The sequence below is a fragment of the Hyla sarda genome, chromosome 8, assembly GCF_029499605.1.
Source record: "Hyla sarda isolate aHylSar1 chromosome 8, aHylSar1.hap1, whole genome shotgun sequence".
Lineage (NCBI taxonomy): Eukaryota > Metazoa > Chordata > Amphibia > Anura > Hylidae > Hyla > Hyla sarda.
Window position 1 is genome coordinate 185,783,431 of NC_079196.1, and position 15,290 is coordinate 185,798,720.

A 15,290-nucleotide genomic window follows, 5' to 3' on the forward strand; every position below is an offset into this window, starting at 1 on the left:
AAGGATTAAGATTTTTGAATAGAAGTCATTTACAAATCTGTATAACTTTCTGGCACCAGTTGACATGAAAACATTTGTTTTTGACCGGCGTTCCCTATTAAAGGGGTACTCCGCCTCTAGACATCTTATCCCCTATCCAAACGATAGGGGATAAGATGTCTGATCGCGGGGGTCCCACCGCTGGGGACCCCCGCAATCTACCATGCCGCACCTGTAACGGCTTCCGGAAGCGCTGGAGGCCCTCAGGCTAGTTCCATCCCGACCACGGGGGCTGAAGATCGTGACATCACGCCCCCTCCCATAGACTTGCATTGAGGGGGTGGGGTGTGACGTCACACGGGGACAGAGTCGTGATGTCACGATCTTCAGCCCCAGTGGTCGGGATGGAACTAGCCTGAGGGCCTCCAGCGCTCCCGGAAGCCGTTACAGGTGGGTGCGGCATGGTAGATTGTGGGGGTCCCCAGCGGCGGGACCCCCGCGATCAGACATCTTATCCCCTATCATTTGGATAGGGGATAAGATGTCTAGGGGCGGAGTACCCCTTTAAACATGTGAATAGTAGGACCTGTCCTGCAAGTTCACTAGGGTCTAGGCCAGTAGAGTTTTGCATTCACTATTCATCTTCCTCCAGAACCTACTTATTCTACACCACAATCCCTATTGGATGTGCTTTACTGTACAGTGATACCACTCCCCAATATCTACAGTAACTACAAAAAGAAAACTACCTACTTCTCCAGTTTTACTCAAGGAAATAAAAGTCTATCTCTCAGTCTAAGATATATTAATAGAAAAATATCATATATATACAACATGTTTAACCTCAGTATTTTTATCAGGATTTTTCACTTTTTTCCAGTGCAGTTTGCCGATTGCAGCAGGACAGCCCTTTAAATATGTCACAACATGTCAGAGACGTCAAAAGTTTTTAAGCGACAAGTATAATTTAAAGGGGTTTTCCCAACTTCTATTGGTGACCAATCCTCAGGATAGGTAACCAACATCGGATCGGTGGGATGCCAACAAAAGCCCTCCCTACCGAAATTCTTCATATAAAGAATATTGCTGAGTGCATGCATATCATTTGTGCCCGTTATGATATTGTAACAAAAAATGATACAAACCTGATAAAGATAAAAGGATTTCACATAAAACCAGTGATCATTACATTACATATTATTGTGACCCCATAATTTAATCATTTACATAGCATTCACCTTCTACAATCCCCCACCCCCCAAATTCCTTCCTAAATCCAGTTATCCGCCATTGTTGATCATGGTCAGGACAATAAAGTGCAGATGACTGGTTTTAGTATGGAATATTTTGTATCATACATTATTGTCATAGGACAACACAGTCTTGTGTATTTCTTCAGGATGACAATTACTAAGTTAAAAAAATATTCTTTGGGTTTGACATCAACTTCCTTGCCGAAAGCTGTGGATTTGGGTAGAGTATTTTTCTAAGTGTTCGTCATTGTCCTCCTCTCCGTGTTGCTGCTGGTAATGTTGATAGAGTTTCCCGCCACCCCCTGTATCAGTGTCCTGGACATCAGGCAAGCGTCCACTGGACATATTCAGTATAGTGGCTGTTAATGTGTTTATGTAGTTTTTGGCCAAGGTAAGTGTTTCGATTTTGGACAATTTCTTCTCTGCTCTCACATGTGGAATGACTTCTCTTAGAGCCTGGAAAGCGTTGTTGAGCTTATGCATCCGCTGCCTCTCCCGTTCATTGCTCTCTAGTCTGCGGACGCTGTGCTCCTTCCCCTGGGATGACTGTCTCTTCTTCCGATTGCCGCTGTCACCCGGCTCTTGGCTCTTACTCTTCTCCTTATACACATAGCACTTATCATTATCTTCCTCGCTGGAAGTTTGCTGTTCCGGACTCTCCTCTTCCTCCAGGTCGATTTCCAATCTTCGTCTTGTTGATCTTGGTTTAGTCTTCATATTTGAGGGTAAAAAGAAACAAGACAAACTGATCTTCTTCCCAGAAAGCTTCTTCTGGCTTTATACATCAATGATCTGTGAAAACACATGAGTCAATTAGAAACTGTCCTGAAACTGGTGCTGAAAGTTCACTGCACCTGTTTAATGGTGATAAAAATTGGTTTCACAAATCTCCACCCATCTAAAGACACTGAGACCTCGTTATTAAAACCCCTCCTGTTGATCATGTCCTTGTACTGACACATTCAGAGTGTAAACTGTAGGGGGCAGTATCCATGTGAATAGGAAATGCTTAAAGGGGTACTCCGGCCCTGAGACATCTTATCCCATATCCAAAGCATAGGGGATAAGATGTCTCACCGCGGGGGTCCCGCCACTGAGGACCCCCTCAATCTTGTATTCCCCACCCACCTGTTTGAGCTGCATGCCGCGGTGCCAGCTCACAAACAGCCGGGTGGCGACCACGGGGCCGGAGTATCGTGACGTCACGACTCCGCCCCGTGTGACGCCCCCCCTGCCCCCGCTATGCAAGTCTACGGCCGTCACGCCCCCTCCCATAGACTTGCACAGCAGGGGCTGGGGGTGACGTCACACGGGGGCGGAGTCGTGATGTTATGATACTCCGGCCCCGTGGTCGCCACCCGGCTGTTTGTGCAGCTCAAACAGGTGGGTGGGGAATACAAGATTGCGGGGGTCCCCAGTGGCGGGACCCCCGTGGTGAGACATCTTATCCCCTATCCTTTGGATAGGGGATAAGATGTCTCAGGGCCAGAGTACCCCTTTAAGCAAGTGATGCATCAATGTCAGCTCACTCCAGAAAGCCACAGCCAGCATTTCCACATCATCCATTGTCCTCCAACCTGTGGCCCTGCAGCTGTACAGAATAGGTGTCCAGGCATGATGGGAGTTGTAGTTTTGAAACAGCTGGAGAGTCACAGGTTGAGGGGCACTGATCTAATGTGCCTGCCATGCATGGCTTAAAGGTGTACTCCAGTGGGAACATTTTTTTTTCAAATCAACTGGTACCAGAAAGTTGTACAGATTTGTAAATTACTTCTATTTTTACTTCCAGTACTTATCGGCTGCTGCATGCTCCAGAGGAAGTTGTGTAGGACTTTCCAGTCTGACCACAGTGTTCTCTGCTGCCACCTCTGTCCGTGTCAGAAACTGTCCAGAATAGGAACAAATCCCCATAGCAATCCTCTCCTACTCTGGACAGTTCCTGACATGGACAGAGGTGGCAGCAGAGAGCACTGTGGTCAGATTGTAAAGAACTACACAACTTCCTATGGAGCATACAGCAGCTGATAAGTACTAGAAGGCTTAAGATTTTTAAATAGAAGTAATTTACAAATCTGTTTAGCTTTCTGGCACCAGTTGATTTTAAAACATTTTTTTCCCTTCAGAGTACCCCTTTAAGTTTTAAATGAAATGAAATATTGAATGCAACAGGAATAGACTGATATTGTCTACAGTCTCTGTTTGATGAAGAGATCATTCACCTTTTAAATAAATAATTAAAGAATCAGACTCCATTGGAGAGATTCATCAAAACTTGTGCAGAAAGAAAGTGGACCTGTTGCCCATAGCAACCAATCAGATTGGTTATTAAAAGGCCTCTGAAAAAAAGGAAGCAATACGATTGGTAGCTATGGGCAACTGGTCGACATTTCCTCAGCACAGGTCTTGATGAATCTCCCCCCATTTTCCCTCTGCACTTAATGTGTTACTGTCCCTTACAACTATTTTTGACATGTTGCACAGACATATTAAAAGTTAGGATTGGCAAAGTTGTTTGGTTCAGTATTGCCCTGTCTATTGCTGCCCTAAGACAAGATACAATGGACCTTCACTTACTGGAATTTCTATTTAAAGGGTACCTCTCATCAAAAAAAACTTTTGATATATTATAGATTAATGTATGCAGAATAACTTTACAATTGCATGTTATTAAAAAATATGCTTCTTTCTATTTAATTTTCCACTTTGAAGAAATGACCACTAGGGGTCTCCCTACCAGTCCTGGCAGCAAGCATTTCAGACTCATGCTGGAGTCCTAAACACTACGAGCTGCCAGTCTGCTTGGTTCACAAAGGAGAACACTCAGAGCTGCCAGCCTGCTTTGTTCACAGCCTGTTTGGCTGTGAACAAAGCAGGCTGGCAGCTCTGAGTGTTTAGGACTCCAGCATGAGTCAGAAATGCTTGCTGACAGGACTGATCGGGAAAAATAAAATAGAAAGAAGCATATTTTTCATTCAACATTCACTAATCTAAAATATATCAAAAGTTTATTTGATGAGAGGTACCCTTTAACTTCTATTTAAACCATGCACAGTGCCTTGCAAAAGTATTCACCCCCTTGACTTTTTTTGTATTTTGGTGCCTCACAACCTGGAATTAAAGGGGTACTCACCTGGAAAACATTATTTTTTAAAAAATAAACTGGTGCCAGAAAGTTAAACAGATTTGTAAATTACTTCTATTAAAAAATCTTGATCCTTCCGGTACTTATCAGTTGTTGTATGCTCCACAGGAAGTTCTTTTCTTTTTGAATTTCCTTTCTGCCTGACCACAGTGCTCACTGCTGACACCTCTCTCCATTTTAGGTACTGTCCAGAGTAGGACCAAATCCCCATAGCAAACCTCTCCTGCTCCGGACAGTTCCTAAAATGGACAGAGGTGTCAGCAGAGAGCACTGTGGTCAGACAGAAAGGAAATTCAAAAAGAAAAGAACTTCCTGTGGATCATACATCAGCTGATAAGTACAGGAAGAATCAAGATTTTTTTTTAATAGTAGTAATTTACAAATCTGTTTAACTTTCTGGCACCAGTTGATTTAAAAAAATATATATTTTCCAGGGGAGTACCCCTTTAACATGGACTGTTTGAGGATTTTGATCATTTAATTTACAGAACATACCCACAACTTTACGACAAAATAACAAAAAAAAGTAAATGTGCATAACTAGTCACCCCCCTAAAGTCAATACTTTGTAGAGCCACCTTTGCGGCAATCACAGCTCCAAGTCTCTTTGGATAAGTCTCTATGAGCTGCCACATCTTACCGCTGGGATTTTTGCCCATTCCTCCTCACAAAACTGCTCCAGCCCCTTCACGTTGGATGGTTTGCACTTGTGAACAGCAATCTTTAAGTCTGACCACAGATTTTTGACTAGATTGAGATCTGGGCTTTGACTAGGCCATTCCAACACATTTACCTGTTTCCCCTTAACCCCTTAACGACCACGGACATAAATGTACGTCCTGGCTTGGTGGTACTTCGCGCACCAGGATGTACATTTTTGTTCTGTGTATGACTGCGAGCATTGGAGCAGTGCTCGCGTCATACACGGCAGGTTCTGGCTGCCAGTAATGGCCGACATCCGCGATCGCGCGGATGTCCGCCATTAACCCCTCAGATGCCGTGATCAGTACAGATCACGGCATCTGCGGCAATGCGCACGTTAAAATTGATGATCGGATCGCCCGCACCGTTGCCGCGGCGATCCGATCATCTGTAATGGCGGACGGAGGTTCCCTCACCTGCCTCCGTCCGTCTCCCGGCGTCTCCTGCTCTGGTCTGAGATCGAGCAGACCAGAGCAGGAGATAGCCAATAATACTGATCAGTGCTATGTCCTATGCATAGCACTGAACAGTATTAGCAATCAAATAATTGCAATAGATAGTCCCCTATTGGAACATAAAAAGTGTAAAAAAAAGATGAAAAATGTAAAAATAAAAAGTAAAAAAAAGTAAAAAATCCCCTCCTCCAATACAAATGATCAGTTTTTCCCATTTTACCCCCAAAAAGCGTAATTTTTTGTAATAAACATATTTGGTGTTGCCGTGTGCATAAATGTCCGATCTATCAAAATGTATTGTTAATGATCCTGTACGGTGAACGGTGTAAACGTAAAAAATGCTGCTTTGTTGTCACATTTTATTCAAAAAAAATGTATAAAAAATGTTCTAAAAGTTTTATATATGCAAATGTTGTATCAATAAAAAGTACAGATGATGGCGCAAAAAATGAGCCCTCATACCGCCCTATATATGGAAATATGAAAAAGTAGTAGGGGCTCAAAATAGGGCAATTTTAGATTGCTGATTTTGTACAAAAAGTTTTAGATTTTTTTTAAGCGGTACAAAAATATAAAAGTATCTAGCCATGGGTATCATTTTAATCATATTGATCCACAGAATAAAGAACACATGTCATTTCTACCGTAAAGTGTACAATGTAAAAACAAAATCCTCCAAAATGTGCAAAATTGTGCAAAAAATATTTTATTGGGTTTGCCGTACATTTTATGGTAAAATGAGAGAAAGTACAATTAGTCACGCAAAAAACAAGCCCTAATATGGTTCTGTAGATGAAAATATAAAAGAGTTTTGGATTTTAGAAGGCGAAGAGGAAAAAATGAAAAAGCTAAAATAACATTGGCCTGGTCCTTAAAGTGAAAATAGGCTTGATCCTTAAAGGGTTAAGGACCAAGCGTCTTTCTGTTTTTGCACTTTCATTTTTTTCCTCCTTACCTTTTAAAAATCATAACTCTTTCAATTTTGCACCTATAAATCCATATTATGGCTTATTTTTTGCGCCACCAATTCTACTTTGTAATGACATCAGCCATTTTACCCAAAAATCGACGGCGAAATGGAAAAAAAAATCATTGTGCGACATAATTGAAGAAAAAACACCATTTTGTAAATTTTGGGGGCTTATGTTTCTACGCAGTACATTTTTCGGTAAAAATGACACCTTATCTTTATTCAGTAGGTCCATATGATTAAAATGAAACCCTACTTATATAGGTTGGATTTTGTCGTACTTTTGGAAAAAATCATAACTACATGCATGAAAATAAATACATTTAAAAATGTAATCTTCTGACCCCTATAACTTTTTTATTTTTCCGTGTACGGGGCGGTATGAGGGCTATTTTTTGCACCATGATCTGAAGTTTTAATCGGTACCTTTTTTGTTTTGATCTGACTTTTTGATCACTTTTTATTGTGGTATGAAAAGTGACCAAAAATACGCTATTATGGACTTTGGAATTTTTATGCGTGTACGCCATTGACCGTGCGGTTTAATTTACGATATATTTTTATAGTACAGACATTTACGTACGCGGTGATACCATATATGTTTATTTTTATTATGTTTATATATTTTTTATATGGAATTTCAGAAAAGGGGGTTAATTTAAACTTTTAATAAGGAGGGGGTTAATGTGTGTGTTTTTAAACTTTTTTTTTTTACACTTTTAGTCCCACTTTTAGGAGGAATCATTTGATTCTTCATACAGATCAATGGGGTTACGTACAATCCCATTGATCTGTGTGTTCTGCGCTCGATTGATAAAGCCTGGCCCTGCCTGGCTCTATCATTCTGGGCACCGGAGCTGCCGCAGCAGGAGAGGTAAGCTCTCAGGCTACCTTAGCAGTGGATCACCCCCCCCCCCCATGATCGCACTGCGCGGGGGGATCCACCCCACTGGACCACCAGGGACTGGATACAGGCACCATTAGACGCCACTCTCAACTTTGACAGCGGCGATTTGAGGCTAGGACGGAGGTTCACCTTCCAGCAGGACAATGACCCCAAACACACTGCTAAAGCAACATTTGAGTGGTTTAACCCGATAACGACCATGGACGTCTATGCTCGTCCATGTGCCGTTAACGGGGTATGACGCGGGCTCCCGACTCGAGCAGGCGTCATACCAGCCGGCCCCCAGCTGATTCCCGCGTCATACCCCGTTAACGGCACATGGACGAGCATAGACGTCCATGGTCGTTATCGGGTTAAACCACTCAAATGTTGCTTTAGCAGTGTGTTTGGGGTCATTGTCCTGCTGGAAGGTGAACCTCCGTCCTAGCCTCAAATCATACACAGAGTGGTACAGGTTTTGATCAAGAACATCCCTGTATTTAGCACCCTCCATCTTTCCCTCAACTCCCGGCTGCTGAAAAACATCCCCACAGCATTATGCTGCCACCACCATTTTTCATTTGGGGATGGTGTTCTTTGGGTGATGTGATGTGTTGGGTGGCGCCAGACATAGCATTTTCCTTGATGGCCGAAAAGTTTAATCAGTCAATCAGTCTCATCAGACCAGAGCACCTTCCTCCATACATTTTGGGAGTCTCGCACATGCCTTTTCGCAAACTCACATTATACCTTTTTGTTTTTAGCTGAAAGTTATGGCTTTCTTCTGGCCACTCTGCCATAAAGCCCAACCCTATGGAGCGTACGACTTATTGTCGTCCTATGTAGAGGTACTCCAGTCTCTGCTGGGGAACTCTGCAGCTCCTTCAGGGTTACCTAAGGTCTCTGTGCTGTCTCTCTGATAAATGCCCTTCTTTCCCGATCCGTGAGTGTTGGTGGGCAGCCGTCTCTTGGCAGGTTTGCTGTTGTGCCATGTTCTTTCCATTTGGTTATGATAGATTTGATAGTGCTCCTGGGGATCATCAAAGATTTGGATACTTTTTTATAACCTAACCCTGAATGGTACTTCTCAACAACAATGTCCCTTACTTGTTTGGGGAGTTCCTTGGTCTTCATGGTAGTGTTTGGTTACTGATGCCTCTTGCTTAGGTGTTGCAGCCTCTGGGGCCTTTCAAAAAAGTGTGTATACAGTCATGGCCGTAAATGTTGGCACCCCTGAAATTTTTTATGAAAATGAAGTATTTCTCACAGAAAGGATTGCAGTAACACATGTTTTGCTATACACATGTTTATTCCCTTTGTGTGTAGTGAAACTAATCCAAAAAAGGGAGTAAAAAAGCTAATTGGACATAATGTCACACCAAACTCCAAAAATGGGCTGGACAAAATTATGGGCAACCTTTGCTTAATATTTGGTTACACACCCTTTTTAAAGACTAACTGAAATCAGTCGCTTCCTATAACCATCAATAAGCTTCTTACACCTCTCAGCCGGTATGTTGGACCACTCTTCCTTTGCAAACTGCTCCAGGTCTCTCTTATTGGAAGGGCAACTTTTCCCTACAGCAATTTTAAGATCTCTCCACAGGAGTTCAATGGGATTTAGATCTGGACTCATTGCTGCCACTTCAGAACTCTCCAGCGCTTTGTTGCCATCCATTTCGGGATGATTTTTGACATATGTTTGGGGTCATTGTCCTGCTGGAAGACCCAAGATCTCGGACACAAACCCAACTCTCTAACACTGGGCTGTACAGTGCAACCCAAAATCTGTTGGTAATCCTCAGATTTCTTGATGCTTTGCACACATTCAGGGCACCCAATGCCAGAGACAGCAAAACAACCCCAAAACATCATTGAACCTCCACCATATTTCACTGTAGGTACTGTGTTCTTTTCTTTGTAGGCCTCATTCCATTTTCGGTAAACTGTAGAATGATGTGCTTTACCAAAAAGCTCTATCTTGATCTCATCTGTCCACAAGATGTTTTCCCAGAAGGATTTTGAGTTACTCAAGTTCATTTTGGCAAAATATAGTCTTGCTTTTTTATGTCTCTGTGTCAGCAGTGGGGTCCTCCTGGGTCTCCTGCCATAGCATTTAATTTCATTTAAATGTCGTCAGATAGTTTGCGCTAACACTGATGCTCCCTGAGCCTGCAGAACAGCTTGAATATCTTTGGAACTTGTTTGGGGCTGCTTATCCAACAACCGGACTATCCTGCGTTGACACCTTTCATACATTTTTTTCTTTGGTCCACGCACAGGGAGATTAGCTACAGTGCCATGGGTTGCAAACTTCTTGATAATGCTGTGCACTGTGGACAAAGGCAAATCTAAATCTCTGGAGATGGACTTGTAACCTTGAGATTGTTGATATTTTTCCACAATTTTGGTTCTCAAGTCCTCAGACAGTTCTCTTTCTGTTGTCCATGCTTAGTGTGGCACACACAGACACACAATGCAATGACTAAGTGAACTTCTCTCCTTTTTATCTGCTTTCAGGTGTGATTTTTATATTGCCCACACCTATTACTTGCCCCAGGTGAGTTTAAAGGAGCTTGAAACATTCTTATTTTTTCACCATTTTGAAAGGGCGCCAATAATTTTGTCCAGCCCCTTTTTGGAGTTTGGTGACATTAAGTACAATTTCCTTTTTTTCCTCCCTTTTTTGGTTTAGTTCCAATACACACAAAATGGGATATTTATCAATACCTGTGCAGAGTAAAGGTTTCCCAGTTGCCCATAGCAACCAATCAGATTTCTTCTTTCATTTTTCAAAGGCCTTGTTAAAAATGAAAGAATCAATCTGATTGGTTGCTATGGGCAACTCCACCGCTCTTCCTCTACACTGGTTTTGATGAATCTCCCCCAAAGGGAATAAACATGTGTATAGCAAAATATGTGTTACTGCAATCCTTTTCTGTGAGAAATACTTCATTTTCTAGAAATAATTCAGGGGTGCCAACATTTACAGCCATGACTGTATGTAATGACAGATCATGTGACACTTAGATTGCACACAGGTGGACATTATTTCACTAATTATGCGACTTCTGAAGGTAATTGGTTGCACCAGAGCTTTTTATGGGCTTCCTAAGAAAGGGGGCGAATACATATGCACATGCCAATTTTCTGTTTTCTATTTCTAAACAATAGTTTTATTTAAATACTTTTCTCATTTCACTTCACCAACTTAGACTATTGTGTTCTGATCCATCACATAAAATTCAGATTAACAAAATATTGAATTTAAGGCTATAATGTACCAAAATACGAAAAAAGTCAAGGGGGGTGAATACTTTTGCAAGGCACTGTATACACAGAAAGGTGCATAATTCATAAACAGTGAAGCCTATGTAAGAGGACCACCCAATATTGCACAAATAAGAGGTCTAATCAAAGAATGCATAATAAATGGGTCTGGGGGAAGATTTATCAAAACCTGTGTAGAGGAAGAGTGGTGCAGTTGCCCATAACAACCAATCAGATTGCTTTTTTTTTTTTCCAGGGGCCTCTATAAAAAAACAAAAAATAATAATAATAATAATAATAATGAAAGGAGCAATCTGATTGGTTGATATAGGCAACTGCACCCCTCTTCTACACTGGTTTTGATAAATCCCCCCACTATAGTCTTTTTGGATAGGTTTCACTGTATATTTGGCTGTAATTTATGTGCAGCTATTACATAAATTATTATTACATCATCAATGACTTTTTATTGCTTGTGAAATTGCTTCATCTGTCTTTTGGGTGTATGAAGGGTAGGGTCACACACAGTGCATAAAGTCTGCCGGGCAGCGGGAGATACGCTGTGTTTGCGATTCAAGCAGACACACAGGGCTTTCCCCATCACAGTCCTGTGTGCAGTAAGGTTTAGAGGGCCGAGCACATCATCGTGACGCACGGGCCTGACTCCAAACCTTATTGCACACACAGAGATATCCCTGTGTCTGCTCATAGCTCATACGTAGCAGATCTCCCACTGCCTAGCCGATTTTTCACAGCATGAAATCTGCTGGTTATCTGCTGTGTATGACCCTACCCTAAAACAACAACCCAACAGTTACTCCTCTGTCTGATCCTGCGGTAATCCTCCATTCATCCCCTATGGTGGCACTGCAAGGAATTTGAACACTTGCTGACAGGATTCCCTGCAGATTGCAGCCGATCAATGGGGGTCCTTACAAAGGGAAAGAATGTGATCAGCTTATTATAAGGGGAGGCATCTAACCAAAAGGGGTTGTCAAAACTGAACAAATCCTTTAAACCTTTCTACAGCTTTGAAGTTCAGCAGCTTACTATTTCTACCTGCTCACTGCTATGAGAGAATCCAGCTGCTCACGAGGGCATAGATTTAATTCTTTTTTTTTTTTTCATTTGTGCCCATTTTCCCTTAAAGTTTTTTGCTTTTTTTTTTGGGGGGGGGGGGGGGGCGACTATTTTATTAATGGTCTTTCTTCAGGAAAGACCATCAATGTTTGATCAGTGGGGGTCCAACACCCAGCATTCCACAAATCTGCCATTGCTGCGGCTCCCCCATGCTGATGAGTGGAGGTGTTGGATGTCAGACCCCACCAATCAGATATTGGCCATCATTGGGAAAAAAAAATCCCAGAAAATCCCTTTAACTTTATCTGGCAATCCAGGGCTAGAAGAACGTCAATGTTAAGTATAGCCCTTGTGTGATAGGCATTGTGGGATTCTGCACTCAGTGACGTCTTATGCTTCATTGTATACATACACTAAGAACAATGGATGCAAATGAAAGGTTTTCGTGATTATGGAACGTGCTGTAAAACAAGAACGGTGGGACGAGTTATCTGCAATGGAGGCTACGTTGGGTGTCAATGGTATAAGTGAACCTCTGTGCTGGAGATGAATAGGATAAATGCATGGTTAGGATTTCTAAATCTTACAGAGTGTTATTTACCAATGAGTCTTAATCTGGAGTCTATGTCTGTAACGCTGGAGCCTGATGGATAGAGATAAGAAATCTGAGCTTCAACGTGACAAACACAGAGCAAACATACATCAAGCAGAGTCCCTGGAACGTGTCAGCACTTTGTTTGCATAGAAGATGAAGAAGAGAAAAGGAAAGCCAAGACATCACACCAGGATGAGCTGTCTTTATTTATAGGGCCTAATATATCATCTGCAGGGGTATCCGCCTAATATCCTCTTGGAAGTCACCACAATGGATAGCTGCCATTCAGGAACCTCCTGTTTTTTAACCCTACTCAAGGTACCACCAGTGCACACCAGCAAAAGACCTATTGACTCAAACTGTACCGCTCACAGCGAACAACTCACTGGGGTCTGGGGCCAAATACTCCCTATACAATCAACATTTGTATCACCCGTGTTGCTTGCACCTCTGCACAGCACGGAATAGACCGTCACGGCTCCAGTAGCGCAATATGAAAGTAAAAAATAACCATCCGATCCCAGAGTCAAATTCAAGATGTATTTATTCCACTGATGTTAGAACCATTCTACACTTAAACCAGTGACATCAATGCATTTCATCATGCCAATTTTACACCAGAAATGCGTTGACATCACTGGTATGAGTGTTGAATGGTTTTAGCATTGATGGACAAAAACACATCTTGCATTTGACACCAGGATCGGTTGGTTCTTTTCTACTTCCAAATACCACCAACATGGTACACAAGAAAGAACCACAGTGTGCTTAACTCTAGGGTACGCCCAACTTGGGACGGAAATGCAAGTCTGCACCAAAGTGTGTGAATTTTGGTGTGTGTTAGGTGCAGGTTTGCCGCTGTGAATTTTTGTACAGGTTAGGTAGAAAGAAAAAGGTTAAATTTAACATCTACTGTTACAGACGTTGCTACAGATCTAGCACGTTTCTACCAGAAAAAACTGCAAATACAGGTTTCATTGTGGATTTGTCGCAGATTGAAATCAGTGGGAGAAATAGGCAAAAAAACTATAAATAAACTGTAGCATAAATTGTAGCATTAGAAACATAAATTGACATACTGTGCATTAAAAATCGTCAACGTTTAAAAATGTATTCTTTATCCAGAGGACAGGCAATAACAGGGAGATTCGGGATCCCTTTGGGAGATTGCGGGGTTCATAGAGGTCGGAATCCCCCAAACCCTATGTGAACATTACAGGAAATCTCCTTATAGGAGATTTGCACTGGTTGTATAGGGTTAGTTTTACTCATAGTGGTGAACATCGCTGCTATGTTGTTTTAGTTTTAGTACCTACACAGTTCAATGACATTGATGTTAGGAAGCAGGGGCTGCCCATAAGTATCACAACTTATCCCTATTCAAGCGGATGAGGCTGAACTGCTATACCCTCCCCCACACACACAATTATAAAAAATCATGTGAGCTGTAATGAAAAAAACTCAGCATAGTATTTGCATCCACACACAGAAATGTCTATAACGTTTTGTCCACTACACAGAATTATGCCTAAAATTAGCCCAAACAAGTGCACCAGATACATTGCCCCCCCCCCCTCCTTTGTAGTCCTTCACTGCTCTCTATTCTATTTGTTTTGCAGGACTCAAAAGCGAAGCGGACCACATGGTTTACTCCAGCTAAATATAAATTAGGGAAATGGCCCACGAGTAGTCACTAGTTGAAGTTCGGGTTGTTTAACTGAACCGGTGTAATGACGAAAACTGTGTCCCTGTACAGGAATGTGACCCCTATGCCTTACCCCGATCCTAACCCTTACCTCTAATCCTAACCCTAATCCCTAACCCTTAACACTAATCCTAACCCTAATCTCAGCCCCTAATCCTATCCCCTAACAGCGAATAGCACTGAGAAGGGCAGAAAGCGCTGAGCTCAGGTCACATTCGGCTACAGGTCACAGTTTTTTTTTCACTTCACCGGTCCACTAACAGTACGCCATGGTATATGTCGGGATAACTTTTTTGACTAGATGTCGACGTATACCAACAACAGTGTTTCCCAACCAGGGTGCCTGCAGCTGTTGCAAATCTACAACTCCGGGCATGCTTGCAGTTGTAGTTTTGCAACAACTGGGGACACACAGGTTGGAAAACACTGATCTACGATGTACTGAGTAAATGCAGTGTGAACCCAGCTGACCAAGAACTTCCTGGCATACAGCCACCAGTATCTTCCTGCACTATTCTCAGGAACTGACCTGCATTTCTGTTTTACGTGCAGTATAAGTAATAACTTTCTCATGATACCAACTGCTGTTTAAAGTTTTCTTATGCTGTGACACTTTTGTGTAATCAAAGGATATTTTATGCATTTAAAAAAAGCACTAAAAAAAAATTTGAAATTTATTGCTGGGAATAAAAAAAAAAAAAAAAAAAACTCCATCTGTCCTTGCACTATTTGACGTGCATGTTAAATTTTTATTGAATAAAATAAAAAATAAAAAATTTATAATTTTTTTTATTTTAATTAATGTAAAAAGTAAAATAAAATAATAATAAATGTTAATTATAGTCAATGAAAAAGACCGCAGGTTGTGTTCAGTGTTGCAGCTCAGATCCATTGAAGTGAACGGGATTGAGCTGCATTACCAGATACATCCCATGGACAGTAATGTTTTCCCTGTATGGTACATGATGATGTGATGTGGAATGTACAATGCTTTGAAATAGTCAGTTTTATTGTCCACAAAAAGAATGTCATAGTCTGTCCAAATGTCTGAAGGAGTTAAAGGTAACCTGCCATTTTCATGCATGAACCAAGAATCTTAACTAGAGATGAGCGAACTTACAGTAAATTCGATTCGTCACGAACTTCTCGGCTCGGCAGTTGATGACTTATCCTGCATAAATTAGTTTAGCCTTCAGGTGCTCCGGTTGGCTGGAAAAGGTAGATACATTCCTAGAAAAGAGTCTCCTAGGACT

At 41.8% G+C, this 15,290-nt stretch overlaps 1 protein-coding gene across 5 annotated transcripts in view; it reads right to left on the minus strand.

Moving 5' to 3' along the window:
- Positions 1-519: 519 nt before the first annotated feature.
- The window catches only part of BHLHA15 (basic helix-loop-helix family member a15), a 55,271-nt gene continuing 40,500 nt past the window's right edge, over positions 520-15,290 (minus strand). For all 5 annotated transcript variants that reach the window (XM_056534904.1, XM_056534902.1, XM_056534905.1 and 2 more), the window contains exon 2: positions 520-2,024. In XM_056534904.1, coding sequence (XP_056390879.1) covers positions 1,422-1,949 — 528 coding nt within the window. In that variant the 5' untranslated portion in view covers positions 1,950-2,024 and the 3' untranslated portion in view covers positions 520-1,421. The remainder of the gene's footprint in view (positions 2,025-15,290) is intronic.